At 32.9% G+C, this 18,871-nt stretch overlaps 3 protein-coding genes across 9 annotated transcripts; 1 reads left to right on the plus strand and 2 right to left on the minus strand.

Annotated features, from left to right (window-relative positions):
- Positions 1-66: 66 nt before the first annotated feature.
- Positions 67-5,316, minus strand: LOC107424267 (protein PIN-LIKES 3). Of its 5 annotated transcripts, none has more exons than XM_025076304.3 (10): positions 4,294-5,316; positions 3,441-3,613; positions 3,250-3,329; positions 2,998-3,122; positions 2,668-2,789; positions 2,022-2,483; positions 1,728-1,828; positions 1,398-1,450; positions 1,103-1,288; positions 67-575 (listed from the first exon to the last, which is right to left on the minus strand). In XM_025076304.3, exons 2-10 carry the CDS (start codon positions 3,573-3,575, stop codon positions 451-453), a joined length of 1,389 nt encoding a protein of 462 aa, XP_024932072.2. In that variant the 5' UTR covers positions 3,576-3,613; positions 4,294-5,316; the 3' UTR covers positions 67-450. The 5 variants fall into 5 exon arrangements, with proteins under 5 accessions (XP_024932072.2, XP_024932069.2, XP_048335213.1 ...); XM_025076301.3 differs by having other exon boundaries at positions 3,878-5,316; XM_048479256.2 differs by having other exon boundaries at positions 2,022-2,114; positions 2,241-2,483; positions 3,441-5,316.
- Positions 5,317-5,574: 258 nt separating this feature from the next.
- On the minus strand, positions 5,575-10,508 carry LOC107424262 (protein PIN-LIKES 3). Of its 3 annotated transcripts, none has more exons than XM_025076244.3 (12): positions 10,271-10,508; positions 10,034-10,175; positions 9,296-9,483; positions 9,037-9,116; positions 8,821-8,945; positions 8,121-8,242; positions 7,723-7,947; positions 7,307-7,399; positions 6,644-6,744; positions 6,334-6,386; positions 6,020-6,205; positions 5,575-5,835 (listed from the first exon to the last, which is right to left on the minus strand). In XM_025076244.3, the coding sequence occupies exons 3-12, from the start codon at positions 9,428-9,430 to the stop codon at positions 5,711-5,713; spliced, it is 1,245 nt and encodes a 414-aa protein (XP_024932012.2). In that variant the 5' UTR covers positions 9,431-9,483; positions 10,034-10,175; positions 10,271-10,508; the 3' UTR covers positions 5,575-5,710. The 3 variants fall into 3 exon arrangements, with proteins under 3 accessions (XP_024932012.2, XP_015889498.2, XP_060674821.1); XM_016034012.4 differs by having other exon boundaries at positions 10,349-10,505; XM_060818838.1 differs by having other exon boundaries at positions 10,034-10,508.
- A 2,502-nt stretch (positions 10,509-13,010) lies between these two features.
- LOC107424270 (AT-rich interactive domain-containing protein 3) lies at positions 13,011-18,532 on the plus strand. Its single transcript, XM_016034022.4, has 13 exons — positions 13,011-13,188; positions 13,682-14,450; positions 14,559-14,598; positions 14,844-14,896; positions 15,492-15,537; positions 15,759-15,851; positions 16,468-16,575; positions 16,681-16,729; positions 16,840-16,915; positions 17,042-17,108; positions 17,193-17,243; positions 17,811-17,903; positions 18,191-18,532. The coding sequence occupies exons 2-13, from the start codon at positions 13,690-13,692 to the stop codon at positions 18,290-18,292; spliced, it is 1,539 nt and encodes a 512-aa protein (XP_015889508.3). The 5' UTR covers positions 13,011-13,188; positions 13,682-13,689; the 3' UTR covers positions 18,293-18,532.
- The last annotated feature ends 339 nt before the right edge of the window (positions 18,533-18,871 follow it).

The raw sequence follows: 18,871 nt of genomic DNA on the forward strand, positions 1-18,871 counted from the left end.
TTTTCTTAATTTTTTGATGAATAACATAGTAACATAACACCAATCAATCTCTTGCCAAACTTCCAATCATTACACCCAGTAGCCCACTTAGTGGAAAGGACGATAAGGATGAAAATAACATCATTAACTTGCGAAGTAATTGTTTACCAAAAACCCAAAAAAAAACAAAAAGAATTATTGTGATGTAATTGGTCTGGCAGTGGAGAGGGCAGTAATAACTTCGTCTCTTCTCTCGACTTTTGCGTTCATCGGATCAAACTTTTTTCCAATGATTAGGAGGAAAATACCATCATTGATATGATGGCACTAAATGTTAAATAAAATTCGATAATATTTAAAATATATATTATTTTATTTGAAGTCTGTATTATAATTATTTCCAAAATAAATTAAAAAAAAAAGGGGTCGAAAAAAGGAGTTTCCGTGGTCAAAGTACTCAAAAACCGTACGTTATACCACTAGCCACATGAAGAAGGTCGACCAGAGCGTCAGTGAGACGGATGCCAAAGCATATGTCCAAAGCATAATCACTGAACATTCACTCTCTCCAGCTCCAAACAGTTGAGTCATGGTACCTGCAAAACACCATATTTTAATATGTTATTTATCGTACGATTAATTACATTTTGATAGTAAAATTTTTTAATTTAAAATTTTATAATTTTTAAAAATAATATTTTTAATTTTTAATTTTTCAATTTATTATAAATTGATTCAATTTTAAATTTTTACACAATTAAATTAGTAGCAGTTTTGTGTACAGATTTATTTTATTTCTATAATAAAATTGAAAGCAGAATAGTTAAGGAAAGAAAAGCAGTCAGATGAACAAAAGTGTTATGAATTTATTTGTCCCAATTGAAAATTAAATCAATTAATAATAAATTTAAAAAAATTAAGAATTAAATAGTTATTTTTGAAATTTGAGAATCTAATTCCTAAAATTTTAGAAGTTGAAAGTAGAAAAATACAATTAGCAAATCATTATGTACCATTAATTCCTTTAAAATTCAAAAGTTCAATCGCTACCTTAAATTGGAGCATGTTTATATTTTTATGCACTTTTTTCAGAAAAGACAAAACAACAAACCGATAGTCATACCAATGTTAATTGCTGGTGGGAGTGCATACTGCAGCAGAAGAACAAACTGATAAAGCGGATCCGAGTGGACAAGACCAAAATGTGTTGCACTTCGAACAATTACAATGCCCAAAAGAGGCAAGGCGATGTACCGGACTGCTATGATTCCCAAAATGAGTGACAGCAAAGTACCTGAACTTTTCAAGCCTAAACAGAAACAATTGAACTTACTTCTAAGGGCCAGGCATAAATAATGAAATTAAGCATGGCATTATATACATACATATATATATATATATAATGTAATTAATTGTACCTTTAAGAAGGTTTCCTCCCATTATCAAAGTGACAGTTGGGAGTGCCACATCACTGGAGAAAATAGAAAAAGATGCATTAAAAACCTAGTTTACAAATTTGCAAGGTGAGTGATCTGTAAATATGATGCTCAGAAGTGGAGCTATTCAGTTATGAATTTGCCTCTCATATGAGCATATGAAGGTGTACTAGCTAGTCACATATGAAGAAATAAGTGAAAATAGTGTGGAAACAACAAACATATTATAACATTTTTTCCACTTTTACATTTGAGCTCTGAATTTATGGAACCTGTAAATTGAAAATCAGAGATTAAACTTAGGACACATACCCCAATAAAGAAGCCGAGTTATGAACCACATTAAGAGGAGCACCACTGCCAATCATAATATTTCGGAGCTGGGGGACCATACCGATGATAAACCCGACAACCTATGCAGTGAAAGAACAAAAGCTTAGACATGCTCATCAATATGAGATTACATCCCAGCTGTCAGATTTGTTCTAGATATGTTAGAAAAGTCTCTGTGGTTTGCATTTGCATAAAGTAAAATGCCATAATTTATTGCTTGACATATTCCACACAGCTATCTATGGTAGGATAGGGAGCACCAAAGGAGAATACCGCTCCAATAATTGAGGGTGCAAACAATTTCTTCAGATTTATCTTGTTCGAAAACATCCTTAAACAATGCTTGATCTTCTCTAAGATTGAACCCTGCCAAGAAACCCAAAAGCAATAAATTGCAGAATAATTGCTATCAAATTTGTTTCCATTAGTTATTACTACCCAAATTGATGCACAAAGTACTTGGAAATTTGAGAGTCCTAAGCTTGATGGAACCTTCTTTGTTCCATTGTATTTTGCAAAAGGAAGCGCTGATTTATATGCATGGTTCGGAGAGGCAGAACCAATATGATTTGGAGGAATTAGTGTTGATGAACAGTTTCCTTGGTGCAATTCCGATGTTGTTCCAATAGAATCCACTCTGCTTGTTAACTCATCCGAATTGACAATTATGCTGACCTTGCTTGATGAAATCCGCACAATGTTGTAAACATAAGACCACAAAAAAATGGCTCCTATCTGATGAAATAAAAAAATAAAACTTGAAGTCACAGTCAGAAGAAAGTAAAAGATAATTAATATTCATGTGCTGCACATATCTAACCGTGCTTAGCATATAGATTGCACTTGAAGAAAGGCAAAAGAATATTGACCACCACCAGTCCCCACCAATAAACCAGAAAAAGGGAACAGACAAGCATACCGCCAGTGAAAGTGAAGCATAAGTCATTCCATACGTGTAGCAGATATTTGGTGCTCCAAATGGACTGCCTTTCTCTTTACATACTGCTGGAATGATAATCAGAGGCAGATTTCCCAAGTTTCCTGTTGATATCATTCCTGATTTATTAGCTTGGGATTTAAGTATGTGACACTCCTTGAGAAACTATAACCTTTTCAATGTGACACTCCTTGAGAAACTATAACCTTTTCAAGCTACTTAAACAATCATATATGTTTCTGTTTCCCTATATTTTATGAAAGAACTTCAAATGCTTCTACTGAAAACAAAGACATTCTTTCTGGTGTCTACCTGCTGCACAGCAACCCAATACGAGACCCTTCAGGCGTTGAGGAGGTCTTGTGATTTTGATGAGTAGCCATCCTAGTGCTGAGCCAATTACAAAAGTAGCAAGGATATTCAATGGCATGAACCTCCTACACATTTGTTTCAAAATTAAACAAGAAATGATTGAAAGACGGGATAACTAGCTCAATTAGAAAAGAAAATTTTCAACGATAACCATAAAAAGTATACAAGAGAAACTAATAGAATGCTACTCACATTAAAATAACAGTTTCAAGAGTAATAGCTTTGGACAGGTTGCTAGAGACAAGTGCTGGATTGAACACAAAAAATATAATCTGTCCGTGAATGAAGAGTATCCTTGTTAGCCATCCAGTCACACATGAAGATTTTCAAAAATACTTCACTATTTTAAAGAACTTGTATGAAATCCAAGACCTACTACCTACAGTATTCAATTGCTTCCGCGCATTCTCTCCCAATACATCAACGCGATCCAGTGCAAGAAATAAGCCAAGTGCTGTCAAGACTAGCACTTTCAAGACTGGCATAGAAGCAACTAAAAAGAGATCTAGGAGCTTCATATCGACGATTGTTTCAAGCTCTCAAATATATGATGGGCCTACATTAAAATAAATTGTGGATAAATGGCGGTCCTTACTAAGCAATACCTTAAACATTAAGTAAACTGTAAAAGCATGGTATGGTGGACCAGCAGTCCATGATTAGTAGCAGAAGGATGCATTGGTTCCCCTGGAAATGACTTACTTAATGATGTTCTTGCAAATTCTTAATTTGAAAAATTTACCATGCAAAATATCATATTGCTGCAAAAGACAGTAGATTCAAACGCTTATTGGATATGCAAAAGAAAAGCAAATGTCACCTGCTCTATTTGATTCAATCAACCATTAAACACACTGTCTTGCCCTGTCAGTTGTAAGCTTTATTTTGGAAGCAAAACAATATATATTTAAAGATTATGAAGTGGCAATGAAATGAAGAAGAAACTTGAAAATGTCATTTTCCGTTTGAACCAAAGAAAACAATCAGAGCCAGACACCAGCTCTCAAATTGACAAGGATGGTAGTAGAGTAGGTCACTTGAAACCACAGTAATATGAAAAAAAAAAAAAAAAAAAAAAAAAAAACCATGAAGTATGAAAACGAGGTATATGAATTGTGATTCAAGTCAGATAAAGAGAGCAAATGAAACCCATTTTCAAAAATCCTTGCGTAGCTAGCTTGTCAAAACTTTTCTTCCTAATCTAAATCGTAACGAAACCTGAGAACAAGTATAAACCTTAATGCTTAATGTCGAAGCACATAACAAGGTTGAACAACACTATTACACTAGCACTGTTCTTTGTAACAACATTTTCTTTAATTAACAAAAAAATGAGCAGGGATGATCAAAGTTCCACTTTTTTTTTTTTTTTTCCTTGATTAAAGAAAAGGCCGTACAAAAGAACATTTTGCATTAGTGAAGGACACCTCTCAGTCCCGTTCTCTTTCTTTCCCGTCCATGTCCTCCTCGGCTACTAAGCATCCTGGTTTTAGTGGCACTGTTGAGCCTGGGAGTGAGAGAATGTAGTGTTGGTTTGGCCCACAACAGGTTTTGACTTGTAATGGGGAAACCGGAAGGAAGCAAATTAGACTATTACGGTTTATATGCTTCATGTCTCTCCCAAGTTCCCATCTCCTTCCTGTTACCTTCCTTTTTGCTTGTTTATTTGATGTACAGTTGTCCTTGTCCATGTCTGTCTCTCCCCTATTCCTTACTATTCTTGGCCATTACCCAAAACACAACACATGTATCTAAATTTAATCCCAACAAGTACCTTTTCTATCTGGAACTAGTAGGATTTTATTACTCTAATCTGATCTCACCTAAGATTCTCCCTTTTTGGGTCCCCCAATCGGTTCGAAAAAGAGTGCTATTCACTCCCTTTCAGTTTTCCTTTTTTTCCTTTTCTTTTGAGCAGACTAAAAGATGGTTAAGCTCAAAAGTTCAATCTTGGTATTACTGATACGAGGAGGTTTACTTTCGGTATCATGGTAATTATACCGTTTCTTATTTATTTGACATGTAATTAAATTAAATATAATATAAATCATAAATGTCCAATTCAACCTATATGTGGGTTAAATTTCACAAACTCCTTTTCAGTTTTAGTTTTAAGCTTCTTCTTTTTTTTTAAACATTTTTTAAAAAATTAAACACACTTTCTTTGTAATTCCAATTTTCTTTCACATAATCATGTTCCCTATCAAGTTAAACTTTGAAATTTGAGTGGTCAATAAGGTTTAATTTTATCCCTTCGGCCAGCCCAATGGTAAAGGCAATCTCTTATCTTCAATATAAAAAAATAAAAAAATAAATAAACTAAGGTTTTCATATTTTATAATGACAAAGACATCCTTAATGTGAAATAGTAAAATAATGTATGTATATATATATATATATATATAGGAGGAAAGTTTGTGTAATTTGCCATTAAATTGACGTATAAAATAATTATAGTTTTTAAAAAATCAAGATGTAATATGAAAAAACTTAAAACTATGAGTGGAGTTTGTGAAATTTACTCATACATTAATTTTTTTTTTTTGGGCAATAATATTAATATCCTTCATGGCCCGTGGCAAATAAAAAATTATTAAAAGAGAAAGAAAAAAAAAATTGAAATGCATACATATAAAAAGAAATATATAGGAATTCAAGAGAGAAGCCACATAAAGATGGTTGACCAAAGTGTAAGAGAGAATGCAGCAACGGCATAAGTCCAGAGCATAATAACAGAACATTCACTCTCACCAGCTTCAAATAACTGGGAAATAACACCTGCCAATTTCATCCAACTAATTAACATCGTATTGTCAAAAAATGTTGTCAAAATCCTCGAATTTAGAGAGAATATAAAACTTTCAACAAAAATGATGCATCATGCCAACTAATTTTATTTGTTCTCTTTCTTTTTTTAATAAATAAATTAAATTAACTGAAGAAATTAGAACTGTTAACATACCAACATTCATTGCAGGTGGAAGAGTATACTGAAGCATAAGAATAAACTGATACAATAAACTCGATCCCACCATTCCAAAATGGTGTGCAGCTTTAACAATGCCTATACCCAACAGAGGCAAAATAACATACCGAACAGCTATAATCCCAATAATGGCTAGTATACCAACTTCTGTTCTTTGCAAACCTTAAAGAGACGAACAAAATAGTATTGAATTAGTCATTGCAATTTCAAATTGAACATTCTTGTTCCTTGTCATAACCAAACCAATTCAATTAGAGTGTAAGAGAGGATAAAATCCGTTATAAAACTACCTGCAAGAAGATTTGCTCCTATAATCAAAGTCATTGAAGGAATCAGTGCCTCCCTGCATGTTAGAGATTAAGAATGGTGATTGTATTGCCTTTTTGAGATTAAAAACCATTTTGATGTTCTTGTTTTTAAATAGTAAGTTCGTTGACTCATACGGCTGCTCAACAATGTTAATCGAAGACCTTAATGTTTATTTGATATATTTGTGCTTCGATGACAAATGTTTTCCAAAACAAGAACAAAAAGATTCAATATTTTTGGATTTAATGGTAACTTAACAGAACTATATAGAGTTTCCAGTAGAATTTATACCCCATCAAATAGACAGAACTGATAACCACATGAAGAGGAGCACTATCGCCAATCATTGCCTTCCGAAGTGGAGTTATTATTCCAATGACAAAGCCAATGATCTAACGAGAAAACAACCAGAAAATACATTACCTTGTAACAAACAATTCAACTTAAAAGTATTGCACCAAGAGCATGTAATTAGAAGGATAGATTTATATGTTTGTTGAAAATTTCACCATAAAGATTTAAAAATATCTTTAAGTTTCAGCATTTACACCACTTGTTTGTAACTGAGTTGGAATGCACCATGTAATGTCTTTTATGAGATCTCAAGAAAGCTTGATCTGGTTAAATGGACATTCATTTTGATCAGCTGCAGAGAAATTTAGCCATTTCCTATATGCTTCCACAAAGACTTTGATTTTAAGTCTTTGTTATTCTTTACTACATCTGTATCAATTTCGTTTATACTTACATTATGTATTGCCAACTATCATTTCTTTATTTAGTAAAATATACACGGTTTTTGACAAATAAATCTGCTTAATTATTTGGTGGATTTAAAAACTAAAATTAAAAATATCACTTCATATACTATACAATGGTTGTGAACAAAATTGCTTAACATGAAACACAAAAAATGTTAAATATTGTAGGATATAATAAGTTTTAGGAGCATACTGCTGCAATAGTAGAGGGGTTGAACAACATCTTCAACTTCATCTGGCCTGCAAACACTTTGACGCACTGAGTAATCTTCTTAAATGTTGGCACCTAAGAAAGGAAAATGATAAATTTATATAACTGAATGTGCCAAAAGAAAGAGGTGGCCTCTTACGCTATATTGTAGTTAATATGCAAAAACAACCAGAGTCTATTTTAGCATGCTCAATTGAAAATGCCAAATTAGATCAAATTATCACAAGCAACAATGTGACCTCCGTTTACAATAATAAAAAAAAATTACTTCTTTGAAAAACTCAAAGTGCTTTATACATTACCATCTAAAAGGCAGACTTCAGAAAAAAGAAACCTCTTTTAATGCAGAAAATAAATATAAATGTGACTTAAGAGATAAAGGTAGGAGAATTCTTCACCTTTTCTTCACATTTAGCATAAGGCAGTTCAACTTGATATGAATCGTCAACATAGCTTTGTTCCCTTGAAGGAAGAAGTGCTTCTGTCTCTGGAAGTGTTTCTGAGGTTTCTCCAGAAGACCTTATGTTGATAGTGGAGTCATTTGTAGTAGAATGTTTAGTGTTTTTACTTGCATACACTCGCATAATAATAAAGACATAAGACCATATATAAATTGCTCCAACCTGGAGAGTAAAATGAAATCACCCAAGTCATCCAGCTTCCCATAAGACAGAATTTAACAACCACATAAAATAATAATGATAAGTGTAGTTTACACAGCCAAATCGTATATAAGCAGTTATTATAATGAACCTTAATTTTTGCAATTAAAATAACATTATATTAAACACCGTACCGCCATGGAAAGTGAAGCATAAGCCTCTCCATCTGTAGAGCAAACAGATGAATCTCCAAATGGACTATTTTCCTCTTCACACACTGCTGGAACAATAATGAGAGGCAAGTTCCCTAAATTTCCTGTACACAACAAACCCCTGATTGATCCCAAGAGTAAAAAGAAAACAAAAAGAAAAAGGAAAAAAAAAAAATGAAGCTGCTCAAGGTTATATCATAAGGATATGGCAAGATGCCAAAATGATTAAAGAATGTGAATTTTGGGAGACAAATTTATTCCATAGCAATGTACTTTCTAAGGACTAATACATATAATAGAATACAGAAACAGAAACAGAATCACATTTTTGCTGCATATTCTCTCTAGCAAACAGCCAAACAGGTGACATGCCTTTTATTATACATATAATTATATACTCCAAAATGAAAATGGATAAAAGTGCTGGCAAATAAAAGAGACAAGGGGCAAGGGATAGACCGATATGTAGCCGTTGAACCACTCTCATATGGCGTTTAATCTACTTTTCAAATAAAATTACTCAACGTTAGCTCTTTTGTCACAGGTTAACAACTATGATCCTTCTGTTTATATGACAATCACCACTAGAATGAGGCCAAACATAACATGAAGAAATTAATCAAGAATTTGTTTTTAAAAAATTTCCCGCAAAACAAACTCAATCAGTCACCGAAATATGTACCCGCAGAACAGCAACCAATGACAATGCCTTGCAGATGTGGAGGAGTTTTAGTGATTTTAATAAGAACCCAAGCGAGAGCAGAGCCAAGTATGAATGTAAGAAGGATATTCACCGGCATGAACCACCTGCGATTCGAAGGAAGGGTTAATCCTACATAACAGATTAAGATAGCTAGGCAACAGAAAAATGTTTATATGGGAATAGAGTGTAACTCACAGCGTAGTTAAACTTTTAAGAGTAATTGTTTCAGACAAGTTGGAAAGCACGAGTGCAGGACTGAAGACGTAAAATACAAGCTGTGCACAAACCGATACTTATGTACATGATATGTGAAAGGCTTTTGTTATACATATTTTGTAAAAGATTCAACAACAATAATAACGAGTCAAAGTATAACCCAAAAAAAAAAAAAATACAGAATACCTGGAAAATGATTGCAGAAAGTAAATCAACCTTAATAAGCTTACAAACTTACAAGGTTCAAATGGTGTCTAGCTATTGGCCCCAGGATATTAATGCGCTCCAATGCAAGCAGTAAACCAACACCAGTTACCAATAGTACTTTCAACACTGGTACCAGTGCCACGAGGAAGAGATCTACCAGTCCCATTGTTAACTTCTCAAGTAATGCTGTTTTCTATATCAATATTTCTTGACAGGGGCCTATATGCAAATAGAAGTCACTGACAATTAATCATATCCAATTAAGGCATGGTGGATGCTTATTTTTCACTTTTCCTCTCCCTAATAGAAGTCACTGACCATTAATCATATCCAATTATGGCTGACCATTAATCATATCCAATTATGGCATGGTGGATGGTTATTTTTCACTTTTCCTCTTCCTTTGGTTGCGTATAATATATATATGTTCATTGAGCATGTTATACATATGCAAATCGGACAAAAAGCGAAACTAGTTTTATATTGGATCTTGGAGAGTGAAAGTATTGTTACTCTGTCAACAATCAAATGTTAGAGAAAGTTTGCCATTCTCCAAAAAATAGAAATTGAACAAAGTTTGTCATATTAGTATGGTTCATGATAATAGTGCCAAAGAAAAATACTGATAGATTGGAGAATTCATGTGACTCACTTGAACTGTTGAACTAACCTCACCTCAATCAACTATATGTTAAAATATGGTATTTAATTAATAAGCATGCATTAACTTCAATTTGTATGAGTATAAAAACGCTGCCCCTCTCTTTACCTTTTTTGTGTAGAAAACCAGGATAGTCGGCTCCCTTTCAGAAACCTTTGAGCTTCCACAAGTCAAACAGAATCCAACCACGCTTTAAATCCGAGCTTAAAACTTAAAAAGCTAGTCGTCTTCTTTGTTTTCTGAATAAAACCTGCATTTGCATCACAGGCAGAAAGAAAGTTTGTTGGACTCCATTCTAAAACTTCACACTCAAAAAGTTGACCAACTGATCATACTCTCACTCACTGGTGAACTTGTAAAAACAGAGAAAGCACGTATGAAAATGAAGAAAGAATATCTGTATATGGTGGGTTAAGAAAGAACCTTTCTCACTGATAAAAATGAAAACAAAAAATGAAGATCCTTGAACAAGAAGAGCTCTCTTCTCAGTTCAACTTTATTTTATGTTTATGTTTTTAAAAGCATGATTTTGCTTCTTGTATCGTTATATGATGTTATAATGAAATGAATCAATAATTTGGTTATGGTGTTTAAAATATGGTAATATTATTAAAGGTGATAGACCCACAGTCTCAGCTGTATGTACTGTGTAATATGAATATGAATTAATTTCCATATGATTCGTGAGTCTCCTTTTTAGCCAACCAAATTTCAAATGTTTTCCTTCAACTGCCATTCTTTCTCTCTCGCACCTGTGTAGCCTCCACCTTGATGTTACATGCTTTAATTTTTTTTCGTCGTTGTTCTTCTAGCACTTCAGTTTTGTGGACTGCTAGTTATTTTCCATACCCCACTTTCCTACGTATCATTAATCCATGACCATAACATCTATATTGAACTATTCGATATTTACCACAAAAAAAAAAAAAAAAAAAAAGAACCATTCGATGTCCACATATCTACCATATCCACTACCAGACAGTCAATCTTCCACGGCCAAAGCAATGAATTTTATTTAACTGCATAATTGATCCAATTGGAATCATCTTAAGTAATTCGTATAATTTACAAAGCAAATTTCACCCAAAAAAAAAAAAAGAAAGAAAATTACAAGGCAAATTTGCATATTTTTTCAGCATCATCTTTCTTGATAAGATTTTCAGCCTCGTCTTATGATAAGATTTTCAGCCTCGTCTTACTCCAACTGCATTATTCCCAATTGATACAAAGTCCACCAAACGCAATTCTAGTTTGTCGTTTTCATATCCGCCGACGGTGGTATTCGGTATTTGAGCGAAAAGTATGTTCATATTATATATATATATATATATATATACATACATGCATGCATCCAAAAATTCTATGTCACTGCATGCATTCGGTGACATATTGTTTGGCATGATCTTTTAGGTAACATGTTGTTTATGAATGTCCACATGTTAAAAACATGTTACAAAAGCTATATATATAAATATATATATATATATATATTTATTTATTTTAACACATGTTTTATTTTGAAATTTATTTTCTTTTTCAATTTTTCATTGATAAAATATTTTATAATAATCATTCGATTAACAATATATGGTTAGGATTGAAAAAGAAGCATAAAAATTGACTAAAATAAATAAGTAGAGGATCCTATTTCTTTTTTTTCTTTTTTTAATCTTATTTTCTATTTAATTTTTTTTTGATAAAATAGTTTAGTAGCAACCATTAGATTGACCAATCTAACATTGTGTTTGGATTGAAGAGAAAAAAGGAAAAGAAATGAGAAGTTTAATGAAGGAAAGGAAATGATAATATTTATTAATAATTATTATTTGAATTATTAGTAAATGAAAAGGGAAGGAAATGAAACAAACATAAATTGTTCATAAAATTACTCTAAATGCACATATGTAACAAGTCAACTAGATAATAATAATATGGGTAAATTTGAAATATTAAAAAAATTCATTAAATACACATTTGGTTTACAGAATAGTTATTTCCGTAAAAATGAAAATTTATGGGAATAAAAAAGAGAAATGGAATAAAGATTTTTATTTATATGTTTGGTAATAATAAAAAATTCGATTCAAAGTTTAATATCTCAAAATACCAAATTGGTTAAAATCAATAAAAAAAATTCAATTTTTATATTTATTTATGTATTTTTCAAATGTTATTAACCAACTAAATTTAAATACATTAAAGGTATATGTAAATGTTATTTAGATAAGAACATGTAAAATAACAATTTTAATCTTTTAACAAAAAATAGTTATTTCTCTTGGCATAGTTATTCCTTTATTTGAGTAAATACTAAACGTAGGAAAAATTAATATTGTGAAATAATTATTTTATTTCTACATTCATTATGCATACCAAACATGCCCTAACGTCTTTCCCTTTACTTACTTTTCTTCTCAATTTTAAATGTAAAACAGACTTGTTAAAATGAAAAAGACACATTCCCTTTTTTTTTTTTTTTAATATTACTTTCCAATCCATCCGGTTTAACCATCAAAATAAGGGATTGAATACTTTACTTTATATTCTTTCCTCATTTTTCAATCTAAACATAGTATAAGTCATGATTTAGTATTATAAAACAAAGACAAATGAAGACTAAAATAGTAATAATGTTATGGTTATCAAAATTATTTATTAAATAATAAATATTAAAATATTATTAATTGATATATTTATATAATTTAAATATAAAATAATAAATTTATAAATTAATAAATAAATTTAAAAAATTAATTAAATATTATCATATTATCTTCCACGTTTCATAACGATTTATGATAACTGCGATATTATAGACGATGGTCATTCTTTCTGGCTCATAAAACTAAACAAATTTATGATATGGGCTGTTGATGGGCCATAACTTGTAAAGTGGACAGCTTGGGTCATTTTGGCCCAAAAGTGGCAGTTGAACATATGGATTCCGATCCTCCGAAAGTGAGAGTGAAACGCGAATAACTGATGACGCCGTCGTTTACCCAATTGAGTGAGATGCGTGTGAGAATTGTAAAAGCGTGTCAGTCATGCATGAGATGAGTAATTAAAAAATTAAAATTTATTTTACGAAATTTTTTGGAACCCAATAAGGTAAAAAAAAGCCAGAAAAACAAGATTAGGGAATTAGGGTTTATACGAGAGTATTAAAATTATGCAATCATAAATAAAAAAACACAACTTTAGTGTGGGTTGGTAGCACTGTGCACCAGAGTTTATTCTTTGCAACTTCAAATTCTTCGAAGGAGGTAAGGATCCCTTTTTTATTTTATTTTTTCGAGTTTCATATCTCTGTGTTTGTTTTTCTTTTTTTCTTTTTTTCTTTTTTATATTCAAGTTATTATATAGTATTCTTTGTAATTTTAAAAAAGATTTTAAACGAATTAAGCATACACGAGTTGGAATCTGCTTATTTTTGCTGGTTAAGAAAGAAAATTTTCTTCTTTTAATCGAATCGAAGATACAAACGATAGGAATAGAAAAGAAAGAAAAAAGAATGTGGTTGTTAGGGTTTTGGTGAGCCGGATGTTAGGGTTTTTGGAAGCTGGTTTTGAGGGTGTAAAAGAGACAACTTTATTTGGGTAATTTTAAATCTTCACTCGGCGGACTGTTCTTGGGTTGTCTAAGCTCGTCCCAGTTTTCTTCCGTTACCGTTCTTTTTTTTTTTTTTACTGTTTTCTATTTTTTCTGGGTTTACTTTTGTATGTCGGATTGAGACTGTGTACTATTTCTGGAGCTTAGGATAGAAAATGAGTGATAAGAAGGAGAAGGACGAAGCTGGACAAGAAGTTCCAGTTACTGCTGAGGACGATGGGAAAGCAAATGATTCTCCTCCTGCTGCTGCAGTGGAGGAAACTCCTGAGCCTGCTAAAAATGAGAAAACCCAGTCCGAGAAGAAAGAGATTGGGGACGCTACTGAGAAGAAGAATGGTACCAGCTTAGAGCCCATTTCAAAACTACCTGCTCAAGATTCTTCCTCGGACGAACCTGTTGTCAAGCCAACTACTGAAACCACAAGTGATGTCCCTGAACCTACCTCCGCTGATGCCAAGACTGAAGCTCGTAAATTGCTTCCAAATAAGAAAGCTGCTGATGAGGGAACTACTGCCTCTGCCAGTCAGCTTGAGAATGTTGAACCCACTGGTGATGCCAAAACTGAGCCTTCGAAATTTCCTCAAGCCAAAACTGTTGATGTTGGACAAACTGCAAGTGTGAATCATAATGAAACTGTTCTGCCCCCGGCTGCAACTTCTGATATGAAATCTGAATCTGGGAGTGTGGCAGAATTGAAGAATAAGGCTAATGAAAAAGATGTTGCCACTCCCACAGATAATGGAAACCCAAACGCAAAGAACTTATTTCTTCTTGATGATAGCATGTCAGAAGGTGGTGAATCTGGGACGGAAGAGGATCAATCAGCTTTTATGAAGGAGCTGGAAAATTTCTTTAGGGAGAGGAACATGGAATTCAAACCTCCCAAGTTCTATGGAGAGGGTCTGAATTGCCTGAAGTGAGTTTATGCTTGTCCTTTTTATGAATATCGATGCTGTTAAAACAAAATGATCCTAATAAACTTGTTTTCTTGAATTAATGTATTTCAACATCTTGTTTGGGCAAGGCTTTGGAGAGCTGTGACTAGATTGGGTGGCTATGATAAGGTATGCATTGATTCCCTTTATTATTTTCTTGATAGTTATAATTGTCTCATGTATTTTTTTAGTTCTCACTCCCCTTCACCTTAACATGTTTGTTTGTTATATTATGTTTATATGAGGGTTTGTTTCTTAGTGTAACTCGACGTCTACAAAATTATGCAGTGCAATTTTTTTCCCCCCCTTTCTTGGAACCATTTTTTTTTTCTCTCTTCCCCAGTAAAAATTAATGGGTGTCCATTTATGGACAGGTGACTTCATGTAAGTTGTGGCGACAAGTGGGAGAATCCTTCAAACCCCCAAAGTAAGGAACAGTCATCATATTCCTAATTGGTTATGCATATGTATATATTCACTTACTTTGATAGTTTGACTAGCAGTTGCTGCTTTTCAACACTTATCAATGATCTCTTATTTTCTTATTTAAGTGTATATATATATATATATATTTTGTTATCTTGTATTTAAAATTACAAATATTAATGCTATTGCATTGTGTGAGCTTTGAATGTGGGAAGATCCCATCCATGGCAATAGATAGTTGGTGACTTCATGCTTTCTAGGCATTATTAGTATGGGTCAACTATGTTTTGCATGCATCTGTGGTACTACATAGTGTATTCTTTCTGCCAAAAATAAATAAATAAATAAATATAAAGAAAGAACTTTCCACCTAGGAATGGGAAAAACCAAAAAAAGAAAAAAAAAAAATGCAACATGATAAAACTGATGGACAATAGGCCATTGAGGCACAGCATCCCCTGAGAAAATTTTCCTTTACCCTCTATAATCATGCTCTAATTTTATGTTTTGGGAAGCGAAAAGAAGGGGGACAATATGCGTTCTAGCCTTGTTCTTTTTTCATGCTAATCTCTTGCTGTTTTCTATCTCTTGTACAGGACATGCACTACAGTTTCTTGGACATTTCGAGGGTTTTATGAGAAGGTTAGTTAATTTACATACATGTTATTTCCAATGAATAATTTCATTCTGGCAACTTATCTTGGCATGTTTGCATAATTTCAGTTTTGAGGCTTTTCTATGTGTACTTTGTACAGCTCTAGAGATTTCATTTTTGACATGTTTAATTCTCATTCATTTATTACCTGATTATTTTAGACTGTATCTTATTTATTCATTTAATATATATGTACATATTAATTCAGGCACTTCTGGATTATGAAAGGCATCATATTCGTGGTGGTGAGCTTAGCGTTCCTATTTCTTCCAACTCAGAGGCTCTGAGCATTGATAATCAGGTAAATTTGTTTCTTCTGATTTGTAGTGACAAACAATATATGATCACCTAGGTTTCTGCCGATTGATATATTCAAGTGGAATTAATTTTTAGGAGAAAATAGTTAAATTGTTTACCTGTGGCATAAGAAAACTTTTAGATGATACAGTGCTACAAGTTGTAACCAATTACTTCTGTGATTAATGTACTGGGGCCGTTAATGAATTTGGTTGTTCTGCAGCCTCTTAGGCAGGTTAATATCAATATAAAACGATTAAGTAGGTTCACTTTTATGTAATTTGATGCTTACAAAATGTAATTGGGTTGTTTTGCAGCTATTTAGGTACGTTAATATCAATATAAGGCCATTGAGTAGGTTCACTTTTATGTGATTTGATGCTTAGAAAATATTCTCCTTAATGAATTTGGTTGTTCTGCAGCTTTTCAGGTAGGTTAATGTCAATATAAAACCACTAAGTAGGTTCACTTTTATGTAGTTTGATGCTTACAAAATGTTCTTTGTTAAAATATTAGAAGAATATATGATGGCATAACGCGGAAACTGAATGTTAAAACCATCCCAGAAAGAATGAGTCTGGGACAGTTGCTAATTTGTATTTTATTACAATGGATATTAGGCATCAGGATCAGGAAGAGCACGAAGGGATGCAGCAGCACGCGCTATGCAGGGGTGGCATTCACAACGTCTTCTTGGTAATGGAGAAGTTAGTGATCCCATTATTAAGGTGATGAATATAAAACAATCTGTGCTCCATTTGTACTGTAATTTGCATTATGTATTATTGGGGATTCTATAATGATGTAATGTCACGTTTTTTCTGATTTCATAGGATAAAAATGCTATTTCGTTGCAAAAGCGCGAAAAGATCAAAAATATCGGTATAATTGACATCTTTGACTGTGTTACTTTTTTGTTTTTTTTTTTTTTTGGTTTTTGTTTTGGGGGGGAAGAAAATCCTCAATATTTTGTCTTTTATATGTTGCCGCAGGCTTGCTTAAACGGAAGAAGCCACCCTACGTGGACCATGCAGTAAAAGCTGCACGTACTAAAACATCTAAGTCCCAGTTAAGAATCATGTTACTTTTTTATTGGGAATGCTTGAATCCATTGACAATTTGTTGATTTGAAAATATGAATGGTGCTATTTTATTAAATTGCTGATATGGGTACTTGTGTGTCTGAGAGAGTAGGCTGGATACAGCTGTAGTTGATGTTGGCCCTCCAGCAGATTGGGTCAAGATCAATGTGCAAAAAACAGTAAGTTTCTGCATGCATCTTTTAATATTTGACAATATGCTTGAAAGTTGAAGCTCATCAGTATGAAATGTTTCATCTTTTCAGAAAGACTGTTATGAAGTTTACGCTTTAGTTCCAGGGCTTCTCCGTGAGGAGGTTAGTATGCACGCTGATGAATTTGTGGTTTTCTTTCTTCTTTGCTTCTCTACGAACATTCAAATATTAAGGGTCTTGTTTTCTGTAGATGCCATGTAAGTAAGTTTCATGGCTTACTACTTGTTAAAAGCTACATATGAGAAGAGAGAGTAAGATCCTGAAAAGGTGATTATGCATAATTTTGAGGGAGGATCAGAAAATCTTGAATGTCTCAGAAGGCAGTTTGTGCTTCTGTCTCGTACCTTTTGAAAATGACTAGTTCTTTTAATTGTAGGCCAATGTGGTATATAGCAAATGTTTCTAGAATTTTGAGGATGCAGAGGTTTCCAACTAACATCCAATAACTTCTCTAGGTGGTTTCACTGGAGACTTGACTTGTGTACCTTGCCTTTAGAAAGTTGATGTTTCCTTTAAATGAATTATCCACATTGTTTTTCTCACAACAAAAAGAAAATGGCATGTTGTACAATTTTGCATTGATTCATCATGATTCTGATATGGTATTATTTCATGTTTTTTTTTTTAGCAATTGCATTTCTTACCTTGTTCTTTGGCAATCAATCTCAGGTGCGTGTTCAGTCAGATCCTGCTGGACGGCTGGTTATAAGTGGTGAGCCTGAGCATCCTGATAATCCATGGGGTGTAACACCCTTCAAGAAGGTACAATTTTTTATCTTTCTCTTAGAATTAATGATGTTGCATATGGTTTAAACTTAAGCTATAAATAGTTCCCAGGTATAGGTGTAATTACGTTATTAATTATTAGAATCAGATTCTTGGTATTTTGGATAAGGAAACTCATCAAATGCAATAACTGTTTAGGTTACTTATCATTTTTCAACTTTTGTTCTCTTTAGAATCTCTCCCCTTTCATATGGAATTATTACTCGCCCATTACGGTTAAATTTTCTGCATAAACAAACAATGACTTTATATTCTGTAACCAGATTGTGAGCCTACCATCAAGAATTGACCCGCACCAGACATCAGCTGTGGTCACCCTGCATGGCCAGTTATTTGTTCGTGTTCCATTTGAACCGTCAGAGTAAATAACATTTTGATGGTTCCCATCCCTATTTAACCCCAATACTAGGTAAATTGGGAGGTTGAGCATCATGTTTAACTTAGTTTATGAACCTTGGTGTACATTGTTTCTATTAGTTGAGGACCTTCTCACATGGATAAATGTTAGTTAGGAATTCTTATGTACTTTTGGACCAGTTGATGATGATATGTTGTATTGTAAGTAAGTAGTGTCCAACGAGGACGCGCTCAACTTCTTCCAAGAACTGATCTTTATACTGCCTTGAAGCCTTTATAGCTGCTCTCACACTGAATGGATAAATGGGGAGGGTCAGTTTGAGGACCTAAACATAATAATATGATTAGAAAGTTGCCTAGTCATTTTATATAAATAAGAAAAAACTTTAAATAACCTTATAACTTTATATTTCTTCCTTTCTAAAGTAAACCAGAACTTTTCTTGCGGTATCAATTACGTTTAAAAAAATAACATATAGAAAATAGGTTATCTCTATTTCTCTGTCTTCTTCCATCTGGCTGTTAATTATATGGAGCAATTTGGTTTTTGAAATGGAAGCTATTACTAAACCGAATATTCAACTTGC

The sequence above is a fragment of the Ziziphus jujuba genome, chromosome 7, assembly GCF_031755915.1.
Source record: "Ziziphus jujuba cultivar Dongzao chromosome 7, ASM3175591v1".
NCBI lineage: Eukaryota > Viridiplantae > Streptophyta > Magnoliopsida > Rosales > Rhamnaceae > Ziziphus > Ziziphus jujuba.

What these genes read in the sequence shown, in the direction of transcription:
- LOC107424267 (XM_025076304.3), bottom strand. Translation starts at nt 3,575, where the DNA reads ATGAAGCTCCTAGATCTCTTTTTAGTTGCTTCTATGCCAGTCTTGAAA. An exon ending in CGCGGAAGCAATTGAATACT is followed by an intron (nt 3,330 to 3,440) that starts GTAGGTAGTAGG and finishes ATTCACGGACAG; the next exon opens with ATTATATTTTTTGTGTTCAA. An exon ending in ATTGGGTTGCTGTGCAGCAG is followed by an intron (nt 2,790 to 2,997) that starts GTAGACACCAGA and finishes TGATATCAACAG; the next exon opens with GAAACTTGGGAAATCTGCCT.
- LOC107424262 (XM_025076244.3), bottom strand. Translation starts at nt 9,430, where the DNA reads ATGGGACTGGTAGATCTCTTCCTCGTGGCACTGGTACCAGTGTTGAAA. An exon ending in CTAGACACCATTTGAACCTT is followed by an intron (nt 9,117 to 9,295) that starts GTAAGTTTGTAA and finishes GTTTGTGCACAG; the next exon opens with CTTGTATTTTACGTCTTCAG. An exon ending in CTTAAAAGTTTAACTACGCT is followed by an intron (nt 8,946 to 9,036) that starts GTGAGTTACACT and finishes TTCGAATCGCAG; the next exon opens with GTGGTTCATGCCGGTGAATA.
- LOC107424270 (XM_016034022.4), top strand. Translation starts at nt 13,690, where the DNA reads ATGAGTGATAAGAAGGAGAAGGACGAAGCTGGACAAGAAGTTCCAGTT. An exon ending in CGAAAAGATCAAAAATATCG is followed by an intron (nt 16,730 to 16,839) that starts GTATAATTGACA and finishes ATGTTGCCGCAG; the next exon opens with GCTTGCTTAAACGGAAGAAG. An exon ending in ACTAAAACATCTAAGTCCCA is followed by an intron (nt 16,916 to 17,041) that starts GTTAAGAATCAT and finishes CTGAGAGAGTAG; the next exon opens with GCTGGATACAGCTGTAGTTG.